This window comes from Apodemus sylvaticus, chromosome 2 (assembly GCF_947179515.1).
Source record: "Apodemus sylvaticus chromosome 2, mApoSyl1.1, whole genome shotgun sequence".
In the NCBI taxonomy this organism is placed as follows: Eukaryota; Metazoa; Chordata; class Mammalia; order Rodentia; family Muridae; genus Apodemus; species Apodemus sylvaticus.
Window position 1 is genome coordinate 152,709,250 of NC_067473.1, and position 11,399 is coordinate 152,720,648.

General features: G+C 46.8%; 1 protein-coding gene across 6 annotated transcripts in view; it reads left to right on the forward strand.

Moving 5' to 3' along the window:
• Positions 1-10,476, forward strand: part of Bcl2l13 (BCL2 like 13) — a 55,459-nt gene extending 44,983 nt beyond the window's left edge. For all 6 annotated transcript variants that reach the window (XM_052174753.1, XM_052174752.1, XM_052174755.1 and 3 more), the window contains one exon: positions 8,119-10,476. In XM_052174753.1, coding sequence (XP_052030713.1) covers positions 8,119-8,832 — 714 coding nt within the window. In that variant the 3' untranslated portion in view covers positions 8,833-10,476. The remainder of the gene's footprint in view (positions 1-8,118) is intronic.
• The last annotated feature ends 923 nt before the right edge of the window (positions 10,477-11,399 follow it).

The following is an 11,399-nucleotide window of genomic DNA, read 5'->3' on the forward strand; positions in this document are numbered from 1 at the left end:
ATTGTTTTTTTTTTAACAGTTTGCTAAAATCAGATTTTTTTAAAATAAAGATTATTTATTTATTTATTTATTCATTTAATGTGTATGAGGACACTGCAGCTTTACTGATGGTTGTGAGTCATAGTTGCTGGGAATTTGAATTCAGGACCTCTGCTCACTCCAGTTGGTCCTGCTCGCTATTTATTATTATATCTAAGAACACTGTAGCTGTACACCAGAAGAGGACACCAGATCTGAGGGTGACTCAGATCTGAGTCACCACTTGAACTCGGGACCTTTGGAAGAGCAGTCTGAGTCATCTCTCCAGCCCTAAAATTAGGTTTTAATTTTAAGCTTGTGTGTTTGTTTAGAGACAAGGTTTCGGTGCCCTGGAAATATCTACACTAGGCTGGCACTGAACTCAGAGAGATCTGACTGCCTCTGCCTCCCAGGTGCTGGAATTAAATGCAAACACTCAGCTAATTTTAAGCTTTTAATAAAATTGCAAAAATAAATGAGTTCATATGTAGTCTTTACCCAGTTCCTTCGTCTGTTACAAGTACCTTAGTGATGAGCGCCGCCATCACAAGCACGGGAGGGAAGGGTTTATTTCACCTCGCAGGCCGTTGAGGAAGTCAAAGCAGGACCTGAAGCACAGGAAAGACGCTCGCTGGCTGCTTCTCCATGGCTTGCTCAGCCTGCCTTCTTTTAATACTTGGGGCCAGCTGCCCAAGGGTGGCACTGCCCATGGTGAGCTGGGTCTTCCCACGTCAGTTATTAACCAAGCAAATGCCCCCCACACTGCCTACAGGCCAGCCTGGCGGAGGCAATTCTTCAGTTGAGATGAGATTTCTGTCCAGGTGACGGAAACCAGCTAGTGCAATGACATCTTATGCAACTGTGATCCCTTTGTCAAAGCTGAAAGATTAATAGTTGTATGTTAATCAAACTCCAGACTTTATGTCGACCGGAGCTTTTTTCTGTGCTAGGATCTGTCTGGGACACTATTGTATTTGAACCTGTGTTAGGTTTTCATTACTCCTGGGCATAGCTCTAGTCCGTGGTGGGCTGCAGTCAGACTTCGGTCTTTGTCCTGTTATCGGCCCTTTGTGTTTCTTCTGTATTAGCTTCGCTGCATTCTACCTTACGGAGTCAATTAACCCCTTCCCTGCTTGTTCCTTCCTCTTGCATGTAACCTGCATCAGCTTTCTTGTTGCCGAGCCAGGTGACCAATGACTCCTAAAATGTTGTGTTTCAGAAGTTCAAAACGAAACAGCAAATTGAAAATCCACTCCAGGATTTTCTGAATTTGTTGTGAAGTGGTTCTGAGGAAGGATGCAGAGCTGTTTGCTTGAGCCAGATATGGCAGGGCACTCAACACTCAGGATGTTGAGGCAGGAGGATTGCTGGGAGTTCAAGGCTACCTACATAGTGCCAGGCTTGCCAGGCTACATAGTAAACTCTACCCCAACCCCCAAAATAAATAAACTAGTATTCAATAAGAATAGTCTGCCAGGAGCTGGGCAGTGGTGGCGCACGCCTGTAATCCCAGCACTTGGGAGGCAGAGGCAGGCGGATTTCTGAGTTCGAGGCCAGCCTGGTCTACAGAGTAGTTCTAGGACAGTCAGGGCTACACAGAGAAACCCTGTCTGCGGGTGTGGGGGGAGAATAGTCTGCCAGATGATGGAGGCACACGCCTTTGACCCAGCCCTCAGAGACAGGCAGGTGTAGCTCTGAGTTCAAGGCCAGGGTTACACAGAGAGACCCTGTCTCAAAAAGGAAAAAAAAAAAACGTTTTAGAAAGAATCTTCGACTTCAGTACCAGCACGACCCACTTCAGAAGCTGACTGCGTGTGCCTGTGAGAAGCGCTGGAGACTTAAGCTGAGGCGCCTGAGGGCCACCAGTGCCTCCCCCCAGGCACTGCTGGTGCTTCCGGCGCAGTGCTCTCCCATGAGCCTCTGGAGGTTGGGTGGGGCGTGGAGGGGACAGAGTTCCCAGAAGCTAGTTTGATGCAATGGCATTTAACCAAGAGATCTACTCAAACAGGATAGAAAACAAGGCCAAGGTCCAAGGTTGTCCTCTGACCACCATGTGTGTGCACTCGCACACCTGAATGCACACACATGCATAATGGGGGGGAGGGAAGGGGGGAGGCACGTGAGCACGCACGTGCGCATGCAAACAAACAAATAAATTTAAGAAAATCTTAACAAAAACAACTAAGGCCCTGAACCCCCTGGGCCTGTGATCCCAGCACTTTGGATGTGGAGCAAGCGATCCAGGAGGCCAGCTTTGTGGGCAGAGTTGGCTCAGGGCAGGGCAATGTGAGGCCTGACTCGAAAAATGATGTTGATGATGATGATGATGATGATAATAATAATAGTAAACATCAGGTACTACTTTTCTTTTTCCCCTTTATAAATGTTAATAATTCTTTGAAAATTTCATACAGTTGTATTGATCACATTTACACATTCCCCCTCCCCTGCTTCTCTTCTCCCAGACCCACCCCTTCCTTTCCCGGCTCTAATTTCATGTCCTTTTTAAAAAATATATATATAACCCTATATAACCAATCAAGTCCAATTTGCCCTGCCCATTTACTACCTGGTGGGGTGTGGGACCTTACACTGAAGTGTGGCTGACCTTCCAGGATCTACACCCTGTGTACAATTTTTGTGTATCTGTTTGCTTGAAGAGGGTAACCTGTTTTCTCTACTTCTGGCCATAAACTTGAGGCACTGTGAAATAGTGGAAAAAGAAACTGGATTTCAATTTGTTTTACAGCTGGTCAAGTGTAAGGCCGATGCCTTGCTAGGACCAAGCTTAGGTGATGGAGATGGTTCTAGAACTGCTTTGTGTTTACTCTGCTGAGCTTAGGGACCTAAGAACAGCTGTCTGTATGGGTGGGAGAGAAGTTTATTAAGGGTGGCCTGGAACTTATTATGAAGTCTAAGCTGGTCTCTAACTTAAAGCAATCCTCCTGTCTCAGCCTCTTATGTGCTGAGATTACAAATGTGAGTTCCTTTGCTTGTGTCTTCTTTCAGGATTCTTGCATAAGGGCAGCTAAGATGGTTGGGTAGGTAAAGGTGCTAGCCACCAAGCCTTACCTGAGGTTGATCCCTGGAACCCATGTGAAAGGAGAGAACCCTCTGACCACCACACAATCTCCATGTATTATAAGTTTTAGAGAAAAAAAAGACAACTATAAAAGAATATAAAACACTTGGTGAATTTTTACTAAACTGGCATGGCTTAGTACCCTAAAGGTAGAGAGGAAGGCTTAGTTTTACTTCAGTTAATAGTACTGTGCCTTTAAAAAATTATATTTAGTTTCCGAGGAAAGCACGACTGTGCTCAGGAAGGATAATGTGTCGTCTAAATATTGCATGGTCTTGCCCTCTTGGCTTCTTAACTGGAAGAGTCAGATTGTTAGCAATACTCTTATTTTATAGCATTAAACTGAACCTTTATCTGATGGCTTGACAATACATTAGAGTCAGGTTTTCTGCCCATGGGTTTTGATGACTGTAAGAGGGACTGTAATTGAGGCAGAGAGTCAATTGATTTCCTAAGAGAACTGTGGTCTTTGTTAGACTAACAACAGTGAGGGCTAAGATGCTAGGGACACAGCGATAACCAGACCGGATGTGTTGACATCTTACTTTCCATTAATTGGCGTCCTTCCTCTTTTTTGTGTTTATGGCATTGGACGTGAAACTCAGGACCTTTGCGAGTAGAGAAGCCTCTGTCTGTCTCCGGTCCACACTCTACATCCCCAGCACCCCCTCCCCCCCTTTGGAGACAGGGTCTCAAAAAGGCTAGCTATTCCAGCCATTCAACTCTAGCTATTCTTAAACTCGAAATTTTCCTGCCTTAGCTTGTGGCTGGGATGAGCATGTGCATCTGCTAAGATGATGCTTCTTATTTCCAGACAGTGGGTAAGCTTACAGGAGTCCCTGCATTAGTTCTGTTGAGAGATGTGGTAGGGTCCGCCAAGATAGCTCAGCTGGTAGGGGCATTTGCTGCCAAGCCTGCTGACCAGAGTTCAGTCCCTAGAACCCACACAATGGAAGGAGAGAACCAACACCAGCAAATTGTCCTCTGACCTCCGTGCACATGCGCAATTAATAAATAAGTGTAAAACATTCCTTAAAGAAATAGGGAATACTTTTATTAGAGTAATAGCAGAAAATGTTCAGAGAAAGAAAAGCTTGTATTTAAATATATTACGATACATTTAGAAGCTGTGCTTGGTGTTTTACACCTTAAATCGCCAACACTCTCAGACAGGAGGCAGATCTCTGAATTCAAGGCTAGCCTGGTCTGCATAGCCAGTTTCAGGCCAGCCACGGCTACATTATGCGAGTGCCTGTGACGTGGGGGGAGAGGAAGGAAGAACGATTAGGTGGAGTAAGGGTGGATGCATACCTGTCATCCCAACACTTAGGAGCACAGGTGGTCGGGTCCCTCTCAGGTCAGCCTGTGTGTTCCAGGCCATTTCAGACTAAGTAGCAAATCTCTGTCCTAAAAAACAGACAGACAAACAGACAGACAGACAGACAAAAAACAGCTAGGTGGTGGTTGTGCACACCTTTAAGGGCAGAGGCAGCTGGATCTCTGAATCTGAGGCCAGCCGGGTCTACAGAGCAAGTTCTAGGACACCAGGATTATACAGAGAAACCCCGTCTCAGAAAAACAAACAGACAAACAAACAAAATTCAAAATGCAAAACAAGAGTCAGACTTTGTGGCAAAAGCCAGCATTTCCAGCCCTCAGGAGGCAGAGGAAGGAAGATCAGTAGTTCAGGGCCAGAAAGATGGCTCAGTGACTAGAGGGGTTTGATGCCAGAGTCCAAGTTCAATCCTTAGAACTCACACGGTGGAATGAGAGAGAGTTCTCTGACTTTGCACTCACGTACTCCAAGATACAGATCCTTGGTGGGGGTGGGGGTGGGGTGGGGGACAGCATGCTTGAGCACACATATACAGACACACACACAAAATAGTTTAAAGATTTAAATCTAGCATGGTGGCTCACCCCTGTAATCCCAGCACTTGGGATGCAGAAGCAGGCAGATCTCTGAGTTGTTGGGCAGCCAGGGTCACATAGATACAGTCACTCACACACACACACACACACACACACACACACACACACAATTAAAAGGCCATCATTAAGACAGAAATATTTTGTTTGTTTATGTGTATGGCTGTTTTGCATAGATATGTTTGTGTATCATGTATGTGTGGTGCCTGGTGCCTGAAGAGGCCAGAGAAGGGTGTAGTATCTTCTGGAACTGTAGTTACAATGGTTTTGAGCTGCCATGTGGGTGCTAGGAATTGACCCCTGGTCCTCTGGAAGGGCAGCCAGTGCTCTTACATATGGAACCATCTCCATCTCTTTCAGCTACATATTGAATTTAAAGCTGGCCTGTGCAGCATAAAACCTTTCAAAACCTCTCAGAAGTAACAAAACAACAAAACAAAAGCATCACACTTAGGAATACATTGAGATTTTGTTGTACTCAAAGAGCAGCAAGATGTTATGATGCGAGAGGAAAGGGATGAGGTGGAGTCCGTGCTTTGTTAACATTCATTATTAATGAAGTCCAGAAATGTTGCTGGGTTTTACATTACCGTCAGGCTAATGGAGTAGTGAAATTTGAAAGAGTTCCCACAGGAGTTGATCTGGGGAGGCCTCTTGGTCAAGCAGGATTTGAAGCTGGGAAAAGAATCCTTAGGAATAGTGGCACTAAGGGAGGAGGCAGCCTTTGAAGCCTAATGATCACACCCTGAGGTGCGTGCAGGCGGCCTGCTTGGCCTTTGTGACTCTTACTCTCTCAGTCTCCGTCTCTCCGTCTCTGTCTCCCTCTCCCTCTGTCTCTGTCATCTCTGTCTGTGTCTCTCTCTCTCTCTCTCTCTCTCTCTCTCTCTCTCTCACACACACACACACACACACACACACACACATCCACACACACACATCCTATCCCAGAAACAAAAAGAAGAAAAGAAAGTGTGCATTAGGGGAGGGGCCCGGAGGGGGGAAGCAGGGAAAACTGTTGGATGTATGAGAGAAGAATCTATTTTCAAGGAAAGAAAGGAAGAAAATTGCTCGTGAAAAATCCTTGCTCAGCTTTTACTTACTTCTCTCTCTCTCTCTCTCTCTCTCTCTCTCTCTCTCTCTCTCTCTCTCTCTCTCTCTCTCTCTCTCTCTCCCCGCCCCCCGTCCCTTCCTTCCTTTCTTTCTTCCTTTCTTTCTTCTTTCTTTCTTTCTTTCTTTCTTTCTTTCTTTCTTTCTTTCTTTCTTTCTTTCTTTCTTTCTTTCTTTCTTTTAATTTAGCTTGTGTGTATGGGTATTTTGTCTGCACACTACATGTATGCCTACAAGAAGAGGGTGTCAAAGCCCTTGACCTGCAGTTAAACAAATATCTGGGAGCCACCATGTGGTTGTGAGCCGCCAGTGGGCGCTTGGAATTGAACCTGAGTCCTCGACCCCTCAGTCACCTCTCTAGCCCAGTTTTTACACTTCTTACATTTAATTTTTATGTGTATGGGTATTTTATCTTCATTTGTGTCTATGTACTTCTTTTGTGCCTGGTGCCTGTGGAAGCCAAAGATGGCATTGGATCCTTTGGAACTGGAGTGGCAGACAGCTGTGAGCTGCCGTGTGGCTGCTGGGAGTTGAACCCAGATCCTCTGCAAGAGCAGCCAGTGCTCCTAACCTCTGAGCCAGCCCTCCGGCCCCTGCTCAGTTCCCATGTCCTGTGTGTGATCACAGCAGCATGTAAAGGCTTCATCTTTTCTTTCTGAACTGACCACACCCCTAAATCTGAGTGTGTTCCCTTTCTCCGCCTGCTCTTCTGCACACTTCCAGCAGTTCAGATTCACAAGAGCCTCCGGAAGGCTAGGAGGGCTCAGAAGTGCCTCTTGCTCTCATTGCTGTTACTGTTACCTGTTTGCTGCTGAGAGAGGTCTTCACAATGCAGCCCCGACCAATTAATTACCCATAGGTCGCAGGTGTGCCATCACAACATACTTCAAAGCTCCAGTTTTCCTGTATAGTATTATATTAGTATAATATTATACTAATTATAGTGTATTATATTAGAAATTAATGTATAATCATTGTTTATTATATACCTATTTCCTTATATACCATTGCTTTGTTAGTTTTTTGGTTTGGTTGTTGTTTTTTTTTTTTTTCTGAGACAGGATTTTTTTATGTATCCCGGCTTTATTAGAACTCAATGTGTAGTAGACCAGGCTCGCCTCAAACTCAGAGTTCTGCCTGCCTCTGCCTCCCTCCCCAGTGGTGGGATTAAAGGTGTGTATCATTGCTTGGTGTGATTTTTAAATGTATTGTGTGTGCCTGCACATGCCACAGCAGTCAGTGTGTGAGAGACCATTAGCTATGGAATAAAGTCCTTATTTCTAGCTCGGTCAGTCCTCCTAAACTTCCTCCTCCTGGTACACACACTGCGCAGAGTAAGCAGTTAGCCCTTCCCTGCCCGCCATTTGTAGCTCTGCGCTTCGACTGCCATGTTCCTCCTTGATGGCCGTCCCTGCCAGAATGCCGCGATCTTCCATATTTGCCTTCCCACACCCAAAGACCATTGTCCGCGCTCACACCAGCACTGTTGTGGCAGAGTACTCGCTAGTCACACCTTCAGGAGTGTAAAGTCTTGTTTTCCTTTTCTCTGCTGTCTTGAGTTAATTGGCTGGATGTGATGCACTCTGAATATCAACTTATAATTTTTTAGTTTCAAGGAAACTAAAATTCTAAATTAAAAATTCTCCCACTTAGCAGGCTGTGGAGGCCTAGGTCTGTGATATTGGCACTTGGAAGGCTGAGGCGGGACAGAAGTTTGAGACTGTTGGGGGAAAGAAAATGCTTGGGGGGGCGGTGTTGAGACCAATTCTGGTAGAAGCACCTTTTTCAAAAAAACGGAAAAAAGGAAAAGTAAAACCCTTTTCCACATTTACCTTCAAATGGGTCTTTTCTGTTCAGAAACTGCAGAGGCCCAGACAGTGTATTTACTCCTGAAACTTATGTTAAATGAGAATTATTTTTCCTAGATTAACGCATTTTAAAATATTAACAAGTCTCTGTGGATTCTTCCTTTTCTGTTTTAGGGAACTGTCTTTAGTCTTGAGTCTGAGGAGGAGGAATACCCTGGAATCATTGCAGAAGATAGCAATGACATTTATATACTGCCCAGTGACAACTCCGGACAAGTTAGTCCCCCCGAGTCTCCCACAGTGACAACGTCTTGGCAGTCGGAGAGCCTGCCCGTCTCGCTGTCTGCAAGCCAGAGTTGGCACACAGAAAGCCTCCCGGTGTCCCTCGGGCCCGAGTCCTGGCAGCAGATTGCGATGGATCCTGAAGAAGTGAAGAGCTTAGACAGCAGCGGGCCTGGGGAGAAGAGTGAGAACAACTCGTCTAACTCTGACATTGTGCATGTGGAGAAGGAGGAGGTACCAGAGGAGGCGTTCCCGGGAGCCGCTGTTCCCTTGCTCCCACACGTCCCTACCATGGAAGCCTCAGAAATGATGAGAGTTGAGAAAACCAGCCCCACTCCGTCTGTGTTTGTGGAGCTTGGTGAGGAAGAGTTGGAAGCAGTAACAGTGAGACCCGATGCTGTGGAGAGGGTGGAGGGGGCGCCTCAGCTGAGTGAGGAGGGGGCTGGGAGCAGGAAGAAGAGCCACACTGGGGAGGCTGCCGCTGTCAGGGGGGCAAGGAGTGGCCTGCCCGCCGAGGGCAAGGCCGTCCTGCTCTTTGGAGGGGCTGCGGCGGTGGCCATCCTGGCAGTGGCCGTTGGAGTTGCACTGGCTTTAAGAAAGAAGTAACAGTCTTTTCAGATGAGAGAGGACAAAAAGACCTACGGCTTTAGTTGATTCACTGGAACTTAGACTGCCAGCAACGGCGGACATTACAGGACACTGGGGGGACTGGGCTTTCGGCTCAGCGTGGCAATGACTTGAGACAGTGTTCACAGTGGCCTGGTTGTCATTTTAAGGGCCTTGGTTCATGCTCGATTCAGAAGGACAAGAGTGATGGTCCACCTCCATCAGGTTAGTCGACTTGGGCACCATGGCCTTTCAGTAATTCTCTGTAAGAGGCTGCCCTGTGCATTATGTGACGATCGGCAACATCCCTGCCTTCTCCCCACCAGATGCCATTGGCACTCACTCTCGGTGACGGTAGCCAAAACTGTCTCCTACATTGCCAAATGTCCCCTGTGGACAAAGTCATCTCCCTTTTGAGGGCCACTGCTTTAAGGGATGGGGTTCAATTAGGAGAATCTGGGGGAGGAACCTGCAGCTGGGACGGCCAGCTGTGCATCCTGTTGCAGCTGGAACTGCCAGCTGTGCATCCTGTTGCAGTTTCTCAGGACTGGTGAGCTGACTGCTCTGTGGCTGTTGTTTTCCGGTCTCCATTCTGTAGTGTGAGGTGCTCCCCCGCACCACCCCGACTCTCAGGTACTGCAGCCGCGCAGTGTGTCACCCTGTACCTCTTCCACACCCAGCAAGCTCCTGAAGCTTCCCACGGCTCCATCTTTCAAAGATGATGCCTTTAGGGACCTTTTAAATGATACACGGTGCAGGGGTGGTGGCACCGCCTGTAATCTGTGCATTTAGAAAGCAGAGGCAAGAGATTATCCCAAGTTCAAAGCTAACCTGGTATACATACTGAGACCATCCGGGACTGTATGGTGAAACCTTGTCCCCAAAAAGGGGATAAATCCACTGAAGCTGTGTAGGAGACTTAGGGTTCCCTGGTCTGATTGCCAGTGCGGGTATGGGCTGCAGTCATTGGTCTTAGTGGCAGGAAGGTGGTCAACGTGACTCGTCAAGGTCTATTTGACCTCTTACAAGTATAGCCAGCCAGCCACCCCACGTGCCTATGATTTAGCAGTGACCCCTCTGATGGGGCGGCATATGCGCCATCTAGAACCTGGATTAGTTTGCCGCCCACTACCTGTTCTTGGGCATTGGAATATCATCAGCTTCTCTGTGGGTCTCTGCATGTAGAAAGCAGTGTCATCCTTTGGCTTACAGAATCAGTTGGGTCATAACCCTTTTTCAATGTAAATCATGAAATAAATGATAAAATTTTATCATTTATTATTAGATATCACTTAAATGAAAAGTGGGACAGAAACTTGAATTTAAGACCAAGACTGCTGCTGAGTTCTGGTGTGGTCCTCAGCGTTCAAGAGACGACTTGGCCTGAGCTCAGCCCAGCACCAGGGCAGCAGACCCAGAGGACCCACGCGCTCACTGTAGCTGTGGCGCTCAGCAGAATCTTGTGTCACCTAGCTGACCCCATCCCTCAAGGAGGGGTGGGCCCGTCTCTCTAATGCCCGAGGGCACAGTGCCGTCTGCAAGGCACCCATGCTTGATAAGAAGTCATCTCAGATTTATCTTAGTCATGTAACATTACTTCTTAGATCCTGAAATTTATAATAAAAATACTTTTGACTACTCTAATCACCAAGAGCTAATGTTTGGAATGTTCTTGATTTTTTTTTTTTAAATGTATTTTTAAAAGAAGCTCTCCCCTAAGTGTTGATCAGGATATTTTATTTTAGTGTGATTGTGTGTCCTGTCGATATGTCCCACTGTGATGTCCTCTTGTGAGTGTGAGTCCCATGCAGGGAGTATGGTTGTGGGCTGCAGTGTAGCTGGAGGTGAGGGGAGTTCCCTCTGAGTTCTCACAGGTGGAGTGGCTCTGTCGTCTCCCAGGCCTCGGAGGCTGGTGGCTCTCTGGACTTTTTTAAAGGATTTTTCTTCTAGTGTTAACACTTTTGAACTTTGAATTCTCAGCACCTATTGGCATTTAAACATCAAGTTCAGGTGGGAGTTGGTAAGACACGACCTTTGCTTTAGAGTCTTTGTATCTGTGTTCTCCCAGGCAGGAGAGGGGCAGGGAAGAAGCTAGCATCCGGGCTAATTACTTGTTGCTTATTTTTCTGCCCCATGAACACTTAGCCTAACATGCTCAAATCTATTTTTCTGGGTGATGGTAATTGTCCACTGGTTCTCCCCACATGGACTCTCTCTCTCTTTTTTTTTTCTCGACACAGGGTTTCTCTGTATATCCCTGGCTGTCCTGGAACTCACTCTGTAGACCAGGCTGTCCTCGAACTCAGAAATCCGCCTGCCTCTGCCTCCCAGAGTGCTGGGATTACAGGCGTGCGCCGCCACCATGCCCAGCGTTTTTTTTTTTTTTTTCTGTCCTCGTGGACTGGACTCTTAACCCTGTTCTTCCTTTTACTTCTTTGCCTACTGCTTGGCAGTGGGATGGCGTAGCCACACAGTGGTTCTGTCACCACAGCTCCTAGGTTTGCCATCACCCTAAACAAAATAAAAACAGCTCCCTGTGTAGCCTAGGCTGGTCCTGAACTTGTAGT